Here is a 17,977-nt window from a genome sequence, read left to right on the forward strand (position 1 = left end):
AGACAACAAACAGAAAACTTCTCAGAGCAACAAATATCAAATACATTCACTGCCTTGTTTGTAAAAGTCAAGCTCAGAAGTGTGCCACTCCAATTAATGAAATACATAGATTCAAATCTGAAGAAGTGTAATACTGAATGAGACTACCTTGCTAATCTTGTTGGGGGGCGGGGGGCATGAGTTTCAAGTATTTTTATGTATATCTTTGCCCTTCTTTGCCCTCTAATTCATTTTTGTGGCTATTACAGCACTCCTTGAACACATGTGAAATTGCATTAAAAATACAGTTGTCTTCTCATTTAAAAAGAAAAGGAAAACCGCACAGGTAGTGTATTACCAAATCATCTTCAGCCAAGACCAAGTCAGAACTGAGTACTGAGAATACAAATGTGCAATATTTCTGCAGCTGTAGCCCTTTCTAACAGCATGTAATTCAGTACGCCACAATCCAGCCCAAACCTCCCATGCAACGAGTGGATTAAGAGCAATACTTAATATCATCAGTGACCAGTATTACAGAGGCTTTACTTTCTGGAATTACAAGTTATAGATGTTACTGTGGTATTCACAGCATTCCTGTTAGCTCATGTTGAGAATATCGTGCATATCACAGCAATGCTGATTATCTGCAAATGGCAAAGGAAAGATTTTATAATCACAGCATGAATAGACATGTATTGGCAGGAATGCCCTGGCTGGCACTGAAAGGACAAGGGTGAACAACCTTTGATAAAATATAAACTAGCTCTGCGGGGGTTAACATTTAAAAATGTATTAAGAAATGGCTAACCTATGTGTTTTTGACAAACTCATACACTTCTGAGAATCCTGGCTTCCTGGAGCAAATCCTGCAGGTATTGGCACACTTCAGTTGGAGATTTCAAACTCTATTTTGTAAGATTTCCATTCAGATAAATTCAACAGACACAAAATATCAACATCGCTGCAGACCTGATGTGTGCCTACAGCACTTATCTAGAGCCACAGCTGCACTCAATAAGGTTATAGATCTTGTTTATAACCCACGATGCTGAAGAACCCTCATCTTTAATTTATCTGACTGTGTGTATTTCAGTATACAATGTCTGATATGTGTAATTATTCACTATTAGGATGAAAGTTGCAGTCCTGCTGCAGTATGTAGTACTGAAATTCTTCAGCAGAAATGGAGGAGTCTGATGATGTATTATTCACTTCATAGACCATCACAGTTCATCAAGTGAATATATATAAAGCCTGAGTCATTTCTAGACTTTCATAAACATGTATTATTCAGACTGAAAAGAATGGACCCATCTTACCTTCAACACACTCTCAGAGAATAATGAGAGCTTGTAACATGTGGTAGCTGGCTAATGCGTGTATTGGATTATACTGCATTAAAATGAATGATCAAGTATTTAATTTGATTTCTTAATTAAAAATATCAACAGAAAAATAGCGATCAGATACTGCAAACTGTCAAGCTCAACATGATTTACAGGGATGTCAAATTAAAAGAAGCACAAAAATCTTTGGCAGAAAAAGAGGTCTACTGGTTCAAAATGACGACCAGAATTTTCTTCCATTTCTTTTGGACACAAACTATCGATGCTAAATCTCAGCTCAAAGAGTTTTTCGGCGAGAGCTCTCTATCAAGACCATGGCATACTGTTTATAGTAAGAACTTACCATCTCAGTGATAATATTTTAATCATAAAGAAAAAGAAACAAAGGCATAAACAATGTAGCCATATGGACTCCTTTTTTTTCCTCTTGCTAGTGGATATGACAAGATGGATATAAAAGGTGGATTACCTTGTTTAATAACAAAACAAACCAACAAAAAAAAAGGACAAAGGGGAATCACTGACATTTAGAATCCCTGCAGCAAAAAACAATATTTACATGTTGTGGCACTTTAATTAAAATATTGGAGGATTTTTTTCAACCCCTTCCTCCTCACTTCAAACCTAAAATAAAAAGCCCTAAACAAAACAGCTTCTCAAAGCTCACAGACACTGCTTCAATTTTTATTATACCTCTGAATGTTAGGAGTTTTCATTTTGTTAACTAGATTACTACAAGATTTGAGGAAACATAAGGATCACCTTTCTATAGACTCGGAAGTAAATATTTTCTGCCTTATGTCAGACATAAAAGCACTTCTTATCAATATTTAAGATTGACGTGGATGCTACATCACTGAAGCGATCAAAGTTTCATGTCCATGAGTCTCGGAAGTAGTTTTTAAAGACAAATAACCAAAATGGACGTGTTAAAATTGAAATGGACTCACTCCCACCAGTTCGGTTCTACCCATAGTACTGCAGAGGTGACTGGTGTGTCCAATGTCAAAGGCTATGCCATATAATGTCTTTTTAAGCAAGCAGACTTTGCCGTTTCCAAGAATTCATCTTGACAAATACACAAACAAAATGATAATATAGGGATCTAATTGTATGTTTGATCTTCATTTTATCTTCTGTTGCTCTTGTTGTGACTATTTTTCATGGATTGTACTATTATCTAGAAAGTTTTGATGAATGTCTTGAGTTCCAGTTTCTTTGGGGAACTTACAAAAACTCAAGGACCATGGCCTGGCTCTTTTTGCATCTTAGCTTTACTAGAGAAGGGCGCCACTGCCTTTGATCTAGGGGCTTCCTCACAAGTGTTCTTCCCGAAGCTGCAGATGTGATCAGCGTTTCAGATGCCATGTTTATAAGTCTTTCTTTACATTACACTTAACACTATTTGTACAAGCCATTACCTGAATGCTTCTTTCTGAGAAGGGCTCCTCTGAGGACTAGACTTACTAGGTGAAGTTGGGAACAACATTTCCATAACCCTTCCTTTCACCGACTGAAGCTAATGTATAGAGCTATTGGCCCAGATCATTTGACACACACACAAAAAAGGTTGTTTGTTATCAAGAGGCACTAAATATTACAGTGATAACTCTAGAGATCTACCAAGAGGAAGATGGAGAAGGCATTAGATTTGGTTTTCTGTTTTTCTATTTGCAATTAAGTAAGTTTTAGATTTAATAAGTTACTCTTACGGGCAAAAGGAAAACACAACTTTAAATAAAATATAGTTGCAAAGTACCACACACGTGCAGTTCTACTAGTGACCACAGTTTATGATGATTTTGAGTAGATGGCATTTGATACAGACAATTTACTTTTTTAAATATAAATATTAGACAAGCAATCATAGTTTGCTGTTCTCTTCAAAAGAGTAGAGAACAATGAAAAAGCATCACCAAGATCTGCTTCTTTACCACACCTGTCATAAAAGTGAGGGGATGGGGTAGAAGCAGGCCAACATATTAATAAATTACAGAAAGCCCACAAAATAAAAGCTTGGTTTTCTATAGCAGAGTCATCTTGGAGTAGTTGTGCGAGGTATCATGCGACTGTGACTGTGAAGGTTTGCAGGAGGTGGGAGTTCAACTGCTTGGTCTGCTCCTTGGGTTTTGCAGCTTGAGCCGAGCTCTGAGTGGCTCCGTGTAACTACCCAGCAAGCAGTACCCAAACTAGCTCAGACACACCTGTGTGAGCTGCAGCAGTGGACACGGACCTAGGAGGATCACGTGTGCGTGGCTGTGGGCATCCCAGATGTTGCTTCTTTCTTATATGGAAACCAAGTACAGCTAAGTAGCGGCCCTATCTTTGTATCTCCCTTCATTTCCCTAGAAAGACAATTTCCAAGTCATTGGATTTGAGAAGGTGAAAGCCCTTGTTTTCACAGTGCTAACAATCCAGAAGCACCTACAGATTTCCTTAATCAAGCAGGCAAGGGAGGGAGACGGAAGGGACGGAGACTCAGTGCATATCTCACTGCTCTGCCATCCCTACATGACAGTCTATCCGCCCGTCCCACCACTGTCAGACATTGCTGAATGGAAAGCAAATCACCAAGCATCACCCAAAACCCCAAACTATTCCACATGTAAACATGACTATTAGGGCATAAGAGTTATGGTTAATTCAGTAGTCAGCAGAGAGGAATATTTCATCGCTATCATGGAAGAAGAAGCAGAAGAGCAAATACAAACTTCATCTAGCATTTGGCTGAGCTGAAAGAGGACTGGTAAACAATTTTTAATAAGGATACTGTACCTAATGTAACTGGATCTGGATTCACTGGACTCTGCTGTCTGGAATGACTACTGCTGCTGTTACCGCCTTTTTTTAAATCTTCTGCATCACTGTACCGCCGTATCCAGTAATTAAGCTCCTCACGGTCTGCTTCTTGACATCGCCGTAGTACAGTGAGAGATCGCCTAGTTTTTTCCACCATGTCCATTATACAGTTTAACAGCTATTCACAGTGGTAGATGGAGAACAGAAACAAAAAAGAGCATTTTATTCATAAACTGACAGAAAAAAAGAAAAGAAAGCATTAATGTGCTGAGTGCCTGGGGTTTAATAATGAAGGAGTCTTTCACTGTATTTTCAAATACAGCTGAAAAATTCTAGTCTTGTTTTAAGAATGACAATCCCTTCCTGTTTAACTGGTGATCCTAAACTGTACAGTTACAGATTTCTGGGGGATAGAGCGAAGACAAGGAGGAAAAGACTGAACAGACTGTAGTCCCACCACTAGTATCACATGGCACCACAGAGACCAGGAGATCTGGTCCAGAACTGATGCCTACAAATGTTGTAAGAGCTAATAAATTCAAAGAACAAATCCAATGTGTCCCAGATCCAGGGTTGATACAGTCAAGTCCATTCCTCTTTTGGCAGCCTGTAATAATTAGGATACTGTAAGAGGCACTTAACAGCAAAGCCCGGTATGAGGTACCTAATGGGGAATGTTAAGCCCTCTGATTTAATCACCAATGCTTTCTAAACTTGTCCTGGGATTCAGATTTGTTTTAAAAGAAAAATTTTAAATTCCTATCTTAGAAGGGCTCCTTTCAGACAATTATATACGTAAGAGTACATTTAGCCCTTACATGGTCAAGGTGTTTCCACTCTTCTGCCCATTCTCTGTCTGTTAGCCTGTGATCAATCATTTCTTCTTGACGTGTGCCATGCAACCCTGCCAAAGAGGAGCAAATCATGTTTACAATGTTGGGAATCCTCTGGTGGTGGAGGAGGTGGAGAGGGGAAAAAAAAGAGCCTATCAGACAAATATATCATCATACATTACCTGGTCTAGTACCAGGAATGTCACCACAAAAATTAATGGCTGCTTAAAAACTTTGCTCCAAGATCTCTTTAGCACTTTTCCCCACACAAGATGCTACTGTTTTACTCAATTTAATGTCTTCAACTCTGCAAATTCTGTAGATTGCAAGCTGATCTCTCAAAAATGGACATAACCCTTTCTGACTATATACAATTATATACATATAATATATAATACAATGTATATTTTTTCATTTGCACTACTTGAAGAAGTCAGCAAGACAATTATTTGGTAACTCAGTGTATCGAATACTAACTGTACTTCAGAGAGTTGAAAAAATATTAGTATAAACTCAATGTTATTTCACTAAATGCAGTAATTACTACAATGTCAACAGAGCATCATTAAGGGTTCATCCCTTCACAGATGTTTAAACAACATGTGGTTAAAATGTAGCACATATATCAGAGCAGCTGACAACATGATACAACCAAGCCAGTATTTATTATCAACACTCAAGAGGAACTGACACTTGTTCTGTTTAGCCTCCTCTATACAGATGCTGAATATTTGTAAATGTTCCTCTTTTATTGAAGATTTGTTTAAAACAAGGGAGAATAGTAAATGCAGATGTGAAGCAAGCCAGGCAAATCCAAGAGCATCAGACACCCCGTTAAACCAAAACGTGCTGTGTGAGGTGTGGCTGGTGCTTCTGCTGTTCGCATCCTCTGCAGACATCCCCATGCTGCACCGCACTCGTGGGATGTCACACACAAAAACACTTCTCCAAAGACTAATAGCTTTCCTCTAGTCTAAGCTGAAATTAAGCTCTATGGATGTTGTCATCCTCACAAATGTGGCATTAGAAGAAAAATAAAAGGCTCTACCTATCCTTGCCCGCCAGACACCTGAGTGTCCATGTCATCTACGAAGCTGTGAAAGCATGGGTTCCTCCTCCTTCTGACTCTCTTGCTTTAGAGTGTAGCAAAGACACAATTCAATCCACTTTTACAAATATGAATCTGAAATAAGGCCATTAGAAGCAGCTAGATGGACAAACAGTTATAAAGACTACATCTGAATGGCAGGTATATTTAAGCAGAGCCCCCCCACCCCCCATTCATATTACAGAATACAATTACAAGGAAAAGAGAAACCTAAAGAAAAACAATGCAGAAAATCAACATGCCTTACCCATAGGTCTGTTTCTGTCCCTGAGGTCCCTGTGATTGGGGTGTCTGTATGAGTCCCTGTAGTGGTGGGCAATGGCCATATCATCCAAACGATAATGCTGAGGTGGAGGTGGGGTGGGATGAGGCAGACCATTGGGCTGATAAGATAAGCCATTATTTGGACTGTACCGCTGGCCTGGGCTAATAGTGCAGGGCCGCTTGCTTGGATGCTCTGAGTGCAAAGGCTCTCTGTCAAAGCCATTTTCTTTGGTTCTGAAAAACAAAGCAAAGGAACTTTAATTCACTTAGTGAGCAGAGCTGCTTAGGAACACGCACCCCCACCTACATGTGCAGCTTCAGGAACTAAAGCTTGTTCTTTCACTTTGCTCCAAGTGTCTGGTGTTGCAGAACATTTCATAACACTGCTGATTCAAGATATATGAAGGACACATTCACCTTGTCTAACTGTCCCTGTAACTTGAGAAGTACTAGCAGGGTGAGCCTTCTGATGGAGCAGCTTAAAAGAGTTGGGCTGGAGAACGAGCAGCTTTCGCCGAAATCACCGGCTGATGGGATGGATACACATGTAATTGCAGAGCTGAAACAATCAACTGATACATGAAGCTAGAGGCCGATAAATTCCTACTTGCAGTAGTGTTATAGCATGCAGTGATTAGGGGAAATTTGCAGTTAAAGAGATGTGGTTTCTTCAAGAGGATAGCATCCAGTCTTAAGGTAGTGCGTGTCAGTGTGCTGAAGCTTGGCTATATATATGTCAGGACAAGCTCACATCAAGATCAGTGTCATACTGAGACTTTGGACAAGACTGACGCTAGATGATGAGAAATGCTTTCTTCAAACATTTTTGTACCATCTGGGCTATTTCAGTGGAAGGTCCTGTGACTGTCATTAATTTTACAGGAAGATGTGGTTAGACTCAAGTCCTCAATAATGTTCAAGATTTCCCACTCCATTACTCTTGGGCAGGGGTTTTATGCTCAGGCAACTTTGAAGAGGTATCAGGGAGAAGGGCAGGTTTTTACCTTACAGACACTCATTAATTCAATTCATAATCAGCTATTTCCAAAGAAGTCTCTACTTTGCACCTCTTCCTGAGAACCTGGAACTCGCACTGAACTCATTTTCCATTAAAATAAAAAAGAAACGTCAGAGTTACTTCAACAGGTTCACAACTCCTTTTAGGGAAGCTTTGTTTCACTGAAGGGGGGGGGGGGGGGGTACCACTGGAATAAACAAAACCCACAAAATATTAGCTTTGAACAGAAAGGTTACTGTTGAGATGGCATCCCTCCCTCCAAAACCCTTTGTTAAACAGCTGATATATTCCAGCCTTTTTTAAGGAGAACTTTCTCCTCTGTGATTTACGGGTGGTATAATTTATCTTCCTAGTAATAACACAATTTTTTTTCACTTTGACAGGAAGGTAAATTTGATCTAACTTTCTTGTTTGCCTGCTGTTAAAACCAACTGCCCTTCCACAAACCCCGCGCCACAAACCAACCAACCTTGAGGGACCGTCTGTGGAGAAACACTCAATGTATTAATTGTTGCCCCTCAATAGGTTCTCCTTTAATGTCAATGAGAGGAAGGATGAAACCAAATCTTTGCCAATATCCAGTGGGAGAGAGGATCAAAGTAAGATCTTGCAATTACCAGCAGGAAATTAAACGATGGGTTGTACTGTTTACAGGAGTAAAGAGATTTTCCAGAGACCTCACCACAATCACTAATGCCAGAGAAGATGCAGGTATATATATTTTATTATACCTTAACTTGGCAAAGAGGGGAGAATCTTTCACCAATACAGCAGGACAGCTGTTCTGATTTTGGGCAGACATACTTTGTTAAAGTGGAGTACGTACCTTGTTCCAAAACAAACGCAGGATGGCTGTGAAAACTCCTAATCAGGAAAACCTGAGGGCCATCATATATTTTTAATGACTTTTGGCATTATGGTACTGCTTGCAATAACTCCCAATGGGTAGTGATGCTTTTGACAGCTCTCCAAGACAAGCTTTGTATTTAGTTGCTGGTGTGTATTTTCTTTGCACATGTGTACTCAAACTCAGTGTCCAGGTCTTTCAAATGTAAAAATACTATGCAAGCAAAAAAATGGACTTTCCTGCATGTACAAGCCAAGCTATTCATTTGCCAAAGTTCTTTAATGTTAAAGTTAGAAGGATCTCTAACTAAGATGGGGGGAAAATGAGAAATTGTAAATAATTAAATAACTACATTTGACTTTTTTTGATCACTCAGTGCAGGAAAAGCAAACCAGAAAACTGTGACAAGTAGGAATCCAGTTTTCCTCTTCTGCACACTAATTAGACGTTAAAAGCATACATTTTCATACAAATGTACATATTTGCGCCTTACTGTACAGGTACTTCTGTGGTTTTTTAGGAATGCTTTGTACTTAATTACCTTAACTGGAATGCACTGCATTAGCTTGGACAACACACCAGCATATCCATTTTCTTCCAGAACCCTGAGCTTAACTAACATATTAATTAAAATTACCATTGAAAATACATTTACTGAAATTAAATTCCTATTTTTGCTATTATGCTGGGTAACAGCTGTCAGGTCTTTTCTGGGTGTTAAAACCTTAATTCTACAATTTGTTGTTTTATTTTCCGCACTGACCAAATAAACAACCTAGCAGAATGCCAGCATGAGATGTACATAAACTGATCTTGTGTTTCTGACCACACAAAATATATAAAAAGGTAACAACTTCCACAAAGTCTCATCAGAACACAAATCGCTGGCAAATTTACTACATCTGAATGTACTGAATGCAGTGATAAAAGACAAAGTACTGCAGAGTGACATAATTCAGATGACCCGAACCAAGCCTACTATTCTGCTTCTGTCCTACTCATTCTTCTAGGTCTCACCCCCTTGGGAGAGCAGCATTTCCCCAGGTGCCTGAGGAGGCACTCCTGCTTCACAGTAATTGGCAGACCCATATAAGAACTAGTGCCAAATCCAAAACTGCCACAATTTTCATCTGATTTCATCTGATGTTCATCTGATTTTCCAAAGCAACAACAAGCTGTAGAGAGGAAATAACACTGAATGCGTAGGAAGCCTAACTGACACGTTTTCTTGTTTTTTCTTTTTCTTGCTCCTGTTGGTCACATTTTTCTTGACATGCACATAAATCGACACTGTCGTTTGGAAAACTGGCAATATGATAAAGATGGAGTCCTTCAGCTATAAACATGCAAGGGGTCATTTTACTTGGAGCCATGATTTACTCAGATTAAAAACAGCAGAATAGATACTAGTCATTAGTCTGTACTCATTTAACAGACTTTATGTTGTTTGTAAGTTATCATTTCAGTTTTAAATTATTGCAGTTTATGGATCATTTCCTGGGTAGGAAATCTGACCATGCAAAACTGCCTTGGCTGGAAAATTGAGTTTCACCTGATCAAGAGTATTACAACAGTTTCAAAGAACACTGAAGTCAGCTTGCAAGAAGGAAGCAAAGCTGTTCATCTGCTATTTGTGCAAGATGCTTTGATTTAAACTGGACTTCCAACAATAAAGTCTTGATGACCAAACAAGTGATAATGCTCTGCTGGAATAAAATACTTATCTTGTTTATAATACTGTGTTACAGAAAAGATTAATATTACCTTGCTAACAGTTCATATTAAGAAAATTCTTTTAAAACGCCTCATAATTACACATGGCTTAGAAGGAGCATAGCTGTAAGACCTGTGAGCATCCTTCACCTTACTGAGATGTGGAGGAGCTTCTTCAAATAAGAATATTTACTTAACAGAATTATTAAAGTCGGTCTCTGTGCACAGGTACCTTTGACATGAATTCCTTGTCAGGGGTGCCAAGGATATAGCAAGCACAGCAGCACGTTCTAAAGTCACAAAACAATCATGGCCACTTTTGTTTTCTTCTCAAAATTAGAGCTATTCTTACAGATTTTTTTTGCTATTCTGTGCCTACTTTGTAGGCAGTTGTCATAAATGTAGAGTCAATATATGACACACTCATGTGCCATAAAGCACTTCCCAGCAAGCTCAAAGGATGACTGATTACCAAAAAGTCTTTTGTGGTTAACGTATTTAAAATCATGTTATTTATAACTAAGCATTCATTCACCAAAATAAAAACTCACATTGGTCCAAATTCCTTTGCTTTACTACAGTAGAACGTAAACTCCAAAAGTTGTAAACAAAATATAGTGAACACTTTGTTCATGACATGTCATGAACAAATTACCAAAATGTGTTGTCTCCTCAGGTGTCAGTTTTTCTCTCTTGCAGTGACTGATGGTTCCCAGTGTTATTACAGAAACAGATTGATCTTTTTAATGAGCTAGTTTAATAGACTCCAAAATCTCACCGTGGCTGCTCATCCGTGTCAGACCATATGCACCAAGAAAACATTCAGTAAAACACGAAGCTCTGCTGTCAGATTGCTCTATAAAACCTCACATACAGTAGACTTGGATATGCAGATAAATAACCAGAATTGGAAAATGCATATGCAAAAAAGGTTCTGAAATTGTAAGCAGAAAAAATTACTGTATGTGGATTCTCTTTAACGAAAAGTCACGAGGTGAATGTGGTTATGTGCAACACACATGTTCCACTTCCTTTGCCTAATCCCTTACTGTATTTTACCTCTACTGGAATGAACGGTATGCAGTTACTCGTGCCCAAAAGAAAAATGCAAATATGGAAGAATGTGTGCACATATATTTTTGATATATACGTGTATTTATCATACACACACACACATCTGTATATGAGACATATATATGATATATATATACATATATATATATTTAAAACATACAAATTATATACAATGTCATTTATATATCATATCCCTTGGGACGTGAAAAGGATACCACAATTTACTTTAGTGAGAGACATATCTCTGAAAAAAATTATTCCAACTGCATTTAGTTCCCCTGGAAAGATGTTGCCTTTTTGTCTTTTTTTTTTTTTTTTTTTTCCCATGTTCTATCAACAGAGTCACAGCAAACCCTCCTCTTTAAGGATGCCTCATACCTTTTGCTGTATTTTTATTAGTAAGTTTGAAAACTACTTAGATATCTAAAAAAAAGGTAGATATATTTCCAGGTGTTTCCTCCTGCTCCCCCATAAACAATTAAAATAATTAATAGTGTAATGAGTATAAAGCCAGACAAGTATTTGGTTTCAATACTCACTCAGTCTAGGCATGCCCTGACTCTGAGGACAGTTTTTCATGGTTGATTTACTTAGGTTATCCAAATTAAGAGGTATGCAAACTCCCATTCAGTAAATTTAAGAATCTTTCCAACAGGATCTTGTTCTTTGTATTAAATCTGTAGCTCAAATGTTCGTGAGTGCACGAGACAACTCCACTGAACTTGGTTCAGCCAAAACTACCGTATGCGTTTAATTTTTTTCTGTATAGCTTTAATGACAGTCGATGGAGAAGAAGGTGTGACTAATCAGTGACAGCATTGTTTGATACTGCAAAAAAAGAACTTATTTTTTAAGCTCAAGGCACCATTCCAAGGGGTGAGCTGGGCAGTCTCTTTCCAGGTCTTTCATGACAGCAAAGAATCTCAAGGTCAGAAAAGAAAGGATGGGTTTTTCGGAAATGCCACTTCCCAAGAACTAAGGAGCCCAATTTCAAGCAGCAGTCGACAGAGGCTGCCAGTTGATAGCTTTGGCACCTTGGAGCGTGCAGGCCAGTGGGACACACCGCATTAACAGCCCCTCCCTGGACCCTGGGAATTCAAACGCAGGGTCTTACCCACAACACTGGCAGTGACACTGTCTATCCCTCACCCCAAAAGCTGCATCACTACCTGGAGAGGAACTGAAGACTCCCCGAGCTGGCCAGAGCCTAAGAGGGACTTCAGTTGTGAAGCCAAAGGCACTTGCTCCTGAGCAGAGACTTCCGAGTTTCAAAAGCACCTATGTATTTTAACTACAACAAAACTCTCAGAACAAAATCCATAAATCAGACTTAAGCCTCTCTAGGTCTATGCCTCAGTTTTAATTAAAAGAAGAAGGCTGACTTTAAAATCCAATATTCTTCTGATCTGCCGGTCTCCTTATGGGCTACTCCTACGTCCTTTTTGCTATAAGACTAATGCAGGGTCTTTTCATTACTAAGTTCTTGTATTGGTCTTTACCTGCACCACCCATCCTCTCCCATGGAACCAGGAATGAAGGTACCATAGGTGAGACCGTACTTATTACAAAATAACTATAATTCAACACCGTCAAACTGGGTCTCAAAGAGCGGGAGTATTATTCCAGAATGCTAAGGAAGAAAAACAAAGGAAATATTTTATTGCCCATTTTTCCTTTGTGGCCTTATGAGAGAAGTGAATAAAGCTGCTCTCTATTAAGAGAAAAGAAAGTGAGCTAGGGCTGTCAGGAAGGCATATCCCTCTTCTCCTCTGTATTCTTTGTCAAGCAAGACCTCACAAGACCTTATGAGATAATTTAATGTGTGTCTACCTACTTGTAGAAAAACACCGTGTCTGCTACTGACACTGGAATACAGCATGCTGATATTTAAGTTATTCACAAGATGCACAAGATTTTAAGAGGCCTTTTTACTAGACATTTTGGTACACTACTCTGCAAAGACTGAGGATATGCAGCAGAACTGCCCCAGGGAGCTTTGGAAATTTTATCTCTTTGCACGGAGTAAGAGACTACATGGGAAATGTCTGAAAATTAATCACCTTTCTTGGATCAGTTAGCAGACTTGTGTTAACACCGATGGGTGTTTTAGTTTGGTCTAGTTGTCAGGGAAAAATGGTGACAAGAGGGTACACAGAAAAGAGCTTCTCTGCTGGTATCTTTATTTTCTTGCTGGTCCATAGTGATTTCCCCAAAACACAATCTAAAGCAAGCTAATTTCAAATACTTTCACATTTTCGTCTATCTAATGGCTATGTTACTTTAATTTTTACTGCTCACTTTTGGCTATGAGAAGCTTAAAATTCTACTATGAGCTTTCAGGCTTTGTTTTCTCTTTGGTTTTGTGCTATCTCGGCCTGTCCCTACAGAAAAATGTCGCCTGTACAAACTTGCAAGCCTTCTTGGCTTTGCAAATCTTCACCTTTTTCATTTAAAAGATAACTAGGACACTTGCCATGCTTTGGGCATGCCGTTAGTGGCATTTGGCAGAGCAGCATTACAAAATTTTTCCACACTGTAAAATCCATGGCAAACAAAACTAGAAAAAAGCCAATATGTGGGCCTCCCAAAGGTAAAATGTATATGCTAGCCAAATTTCTAACACTATCATGGGAAGGCAGTTAAAAATAAATAACCACAGGAGTCATTTTCTTCTAACACTAGAAAAAGAACTTTATTCAAATAAGAAAAACTGCTCCATATCCCTAAAGCTGCTGTACTTCACACACACGCAGTCACTTGCCCTGTTTCTGCGTGGACTCTTTCTCAGCTCAGCAACAAAGCCGATTTCAGTGAACATTTCTCCTGCTTGGAAGAAATATGCTTATGCACGTTGGCTATATGGATATGGAAACATGGCACAGCAGAAGGAGTCAAAGCCCTGACTGCACCCTGGAGCTTGCCTTGTATTTCCACATATTTACTGTTTAGTCCAACAAAACCTCAAATACAAAGGACTTGCATATGGAGCTGGAGTGATGTGCTGCTCATCACTTTATGCTGCACAGAAATACTATGCACCGAATAGTAGGGTACTGGCTGGCGAGTATTACTTCTACGTGGATACGACCACAGTGTATCTTCACGTGATTTTGCTGCCCGACTCAGTGTGTGCACATATTATACTTACATGCACAGAGATACCTCTGTACACGTATATGTAGCTATGTATACATTTATGTATGTGTATGTACACATGCGTAAGCAGGGCCTGTTGCGATAGGACAAGGGGCGATGGTTTTAAACTGAAAGAGGTTAGATTCAGACTACCAGATGTAAGGAAGACATTTTTTTACGACGAGGGTGGTGAAACACAGGAACAGGTTGCCCGGCGAGGTGGTAGATGCCCCATCCCTGGACATGTTCAAGGCCAGGCTGGACGGGGCTCTGGGCAACCCGATCTAGTCGAAGATGTCCCAGCTCACTGCAGGTGGGTTGGACTAGATGGCCTTTCAAGGTCCTTTCCACCCCAGGCTGTTCTTTGCTTCTACACACACACACACACACACACACAAAGGTGACCTGGCCGTTGCGCGGCTGTAACGAAGGCAGGACCCGCACCCAGGGAACACCATCGCAGCTCCCCCAGGCCCCCACCCGCCCACACGCTCCCCCCTCGCTAGTGGAGCTCGGCACCTCCGGCCCGCGGGACGCTTCTGAGCGGGGCGTGAAAGGCGCGGCGGCGCTCACCTGTCTGGAGTTCGCCTCTTCCCGTTTTCGTTCACATCGAGAAGCAGCTCTGAGGAGTCAACAGGTGAGGTGGTGCTGGCATCCAGAAGCAGCTGTTCGTGCTGGGCGAGGTACTGGGCTGGGTTCTGCTTGGCTAGCCTTGCACAGTGCAGCAGCTCCCGCTGCAGCAGGGGCAGATTGGCCTGCAAGAGCGTTGCACACGTTAAGAGGGCGGCCTGCAGGCAGTTTCAACTGAGGTGAGGCAGACAAATCAGAAATCAAAGGGAAGCCTGCTCTGAGATGAACCTGTGGCAAGAATCCTCGGTTAGGTCTGCTGTGGTTAGCTACCTGAAAGCAGGCAGCCTCCTTACGGGGTCAGGTCATGGCTGTGGTAAGCACGCATGGAAGGATGGGAGTTTACCGAAAATGCCGTGAGAAAGCCAGGCCTGAGTCCCACCTCTTTAAAAAGGGGAAAAGCGCTGCCCTGGCCAACTTCATCCCCTTTCTTACTATCCAAAACCTGAGTTCCTATGGAGCAGCAGTTTTCAACGAGAGACAAACCTTCTTCAATACTTGTTTCCCATTCGGACTGCGGTTAGTACTTAGAAATCATTCGGAACCATAGGATCTGTGGCTCTGTTAAGTTGCCACAGTCACCATCCTTCCAGGGCCTCGGGGAGAACAGGACTGCCCTCAGCTTTCCCATTACACTTGCAGTTACACATTAAGATAAAGATGACAACAAAATCTCACGTTCCAGAGCTTTAGTTAAATCACCCAGAGGGCTACTGCCCTCCTCCTAGCCAGATGTAGCTTGAAGTATTTTTAACCTTCCTCTCAGGGTCCCACTGGGACTTGGGTCAGGGGCTGGAGAGTACCAGCACTCAGACACAGAGAACTGAAAATGCTCATTGATCCCTGGGTAGCACATTTTGACTGGTGTCATACTGAGTCATACTTCCTGCCAGATTTGGGACCGAGGTGGAACTGTACATCCTTCCCCTCAGCAGAGACAGTTACACAGCCTGGGAGACATCTTCCTTTCTTTGCAGCACATGCATACATCGATGCTAAGACAGTCAAGTCGTTTCTTACATACTTATTTGTGCCATAAGGTGATATGCCCTGACCTCTCTTGTTCCATGCCTAGTGCACAATGACTTGCTGCCTGGGGATTTTCAAGCGTTGGATGAGATTTCATGACCTTTAGTAACTAGAGATAAGACAAAGAACTCCCTGTTGTTTTTGAAATAACTCCCGGGGCACAGGCGTGGAAATAATCCTTTTTTTTTTTAAAACAGGAAAATATTTCTTAAGTCAAAAAAGTTCTGAAACTATCGTGCACGGAACCAAGCACAAAAAGCAGATGTTCTAGAAAGTTTTGAGCACAGGATCCTGGTAAATTACTTTGCTACCATTATAACAATGGCAAATGCTCCAGCACCCGTTGCTGCACAATAAGAGTAGATCCACTGTGCAAGAAAAAAATGCCAGAATAGAGTCAGAACATATGAACCTTTCAACAGCAAAAAAACCCCCAGCAACTGCTATCACTTATTCATCTCAGGATGGGAAGACAGCCGGTTGTGGAACATGAGGTCTTTTCAGACCTCCAGAGAACACAAATATTTTGTGAAAGTACCAAAGAAATATCTTCTTTCAGTTATTCTCTCTCACATTTTTGTCCAGGGCTACCACATAACAGAGAGGCATTTTAAATGCTTTTGTGAGCAGGGTTTTTTACTTGTTCTAATTTCATTGTTATTTTTTAAAAGCTCACATAGAATCAAAGTCAAGACACCCAGCCACCTGAACTGCAATGTGGCAGAAAATGACTGGAGAAGTTTACATATATTTACAAATAACTATCTGGAGGAAATAATAGGATCAGACCTAGGATTTTAATAGTGGTGCATACTTGGAAGATGTATCATCACAACTTAGCACACCTGTGAGGTAGAAATGTGAAGTCCCCATTTTGCAGTTGACTAATCAAAGGAAAAACAACACATTTGGGTTCCTTATCCACTATCACAAACAAAAGGGACCTATTTCATACATGGGCACTCCTGGCTCCTAGAAACAACCAAATTTTGAACTGGCTAGAAAAACCGTAATTTTTTTTTTTACTTGTTTTCTGTTTCCTAAAGAAATGTTCATTCTTGCTCTTTAACCATAAACATGAAGATTTGCAGTTAAGGGTATCCTCTATTCTAAATGGATTGAACATGTTTTCTGTGCACAGAACAGACCCATACAACTTTTAACATATTTATTAAACATGGGTCTGCTCAGTTTCTTAACTTTTTAGAAGTTATTATAGAAAACTGTGAATGACATGCCTCATAATTTGGGCTTATAATGGCATCAAGCAACTTTTGGACAAAGACTTAAACTCAAAGTGAAGAAAAGCAGTAGCTGAAAACACAAGTACTTTCAATCTGCTCAAGACATTATTCTAATCAATCTTTATCAAACCATATAGTAAAATAGAATTGGTTCTTTGGAAAAGAAAGAATCGGGACCTCTTTATGGCTAGGTCAAGTGTACAGACTGCTTCTGGTCACCATGGCCCCAATACACAAAAACTAGTTTTTGGGAAGCTGGATGCAGAACGAAGCACTGACATTCTCCCTAATGTGAGCAGGGAGGGATCAGGCTCCTAAGGCAACTCAAGCACGCCCATACGGACTGTGAAACCAAAATGGCCTTGGACACAAAGGCTTATGCAGAGGTTCAGCTCTGACAGCAGAGGCAGCTCTGTCAACGTGCAGTAGCACATTTCTCCCAGCATCGCTGCTGGTGCCTGCAGACAGACTTCTACACCTCTACGTGCAAGAGATACAAACCAGTTCTCGACCAGAAGCCAGATATATATGTTAGGAAAACACTGTCTGCAAACAAACATGTTATTACTGGCTTACAGTCCTCTAAAACTTCAGTGTCTGGACTACGCTCCTACTCTTGTTTTGGATTGGGCCTTATATCCTTCCAAGATTTAGGTAGTGTCTTAGCCTCCTCCATCAGTTTTCATAATCACAGATAGGAAGAGGAGAATATGTTTTTTACCCAGCTATCAGACCTGTTTTCCACTTTGAAATGAACTGTTCTAACTGGAAAAGAAAACATTATCTCTGCACCTGCAAAAGAAGCTACAGCTCCAAAAGGCTGTTTCATCATTTCAGTGCTCACTCCGGGTAATTAGTTAATAATTTTCTACTGTTGGATGTTCCTACTTTCTTTGAAACTTTAGCAACAGAAGTATTTCAGTATTATAATTTAAATTAAAAACGCTTCATTAGAACA

General features: G+C 40.2%; 1 protein-coding gene across 8 annotated transcripts in view; it reads right to left on the reverse strand.

The window, feature by feature from the left end:
• RUNX1T1 (RUNX1 partner transcriptional co-repressor 1) overlaps positions 1–17,977 on the reverse strand; it is a 114,883-nt gene that overhangs the window by 21,058 nt on the left and 75,848 nt on the right. For all 8 annotated transcript variants that reach the window (XM_049821220.1, XM_049821203.1, XM_049821229.1 and 5 more), the window contains 4 exons: positions 14,693–14,874; positions 6,316–6,566; positions 4,946–5,031; positions 4,104–4,305 (listed from right to left, as the gene is read on the reverse strand). In XM_049821220.1, the coding sequence (XP_049677177.1) occupies positions 4,104–4,305; positions 4,946–5,031; positions 6,316–6,566; positions 14,693–14,874 (721 nt within the window). The remainder of the gene's footprint in view (positions 1–4,103; positions 4,306–4,945; positions 5,032–6,315; positions 6,567–14,692; positions 14,875–17,977) is intronic.

Source organism: Accipiter gentilis, chromosome 2 (genome assembly GCF_929443795.1).
Source record: "Accipiter gentilis chromosome 2, bAccGen1.1, whole genome shotgun sequence".
In the NCBI taxonomy this organism is placed as follows: Eukaryota; Metazoa; Chordata; class Aves; order Accipitriformes; family Accipitridae; genus Astur; species Astur gentilis.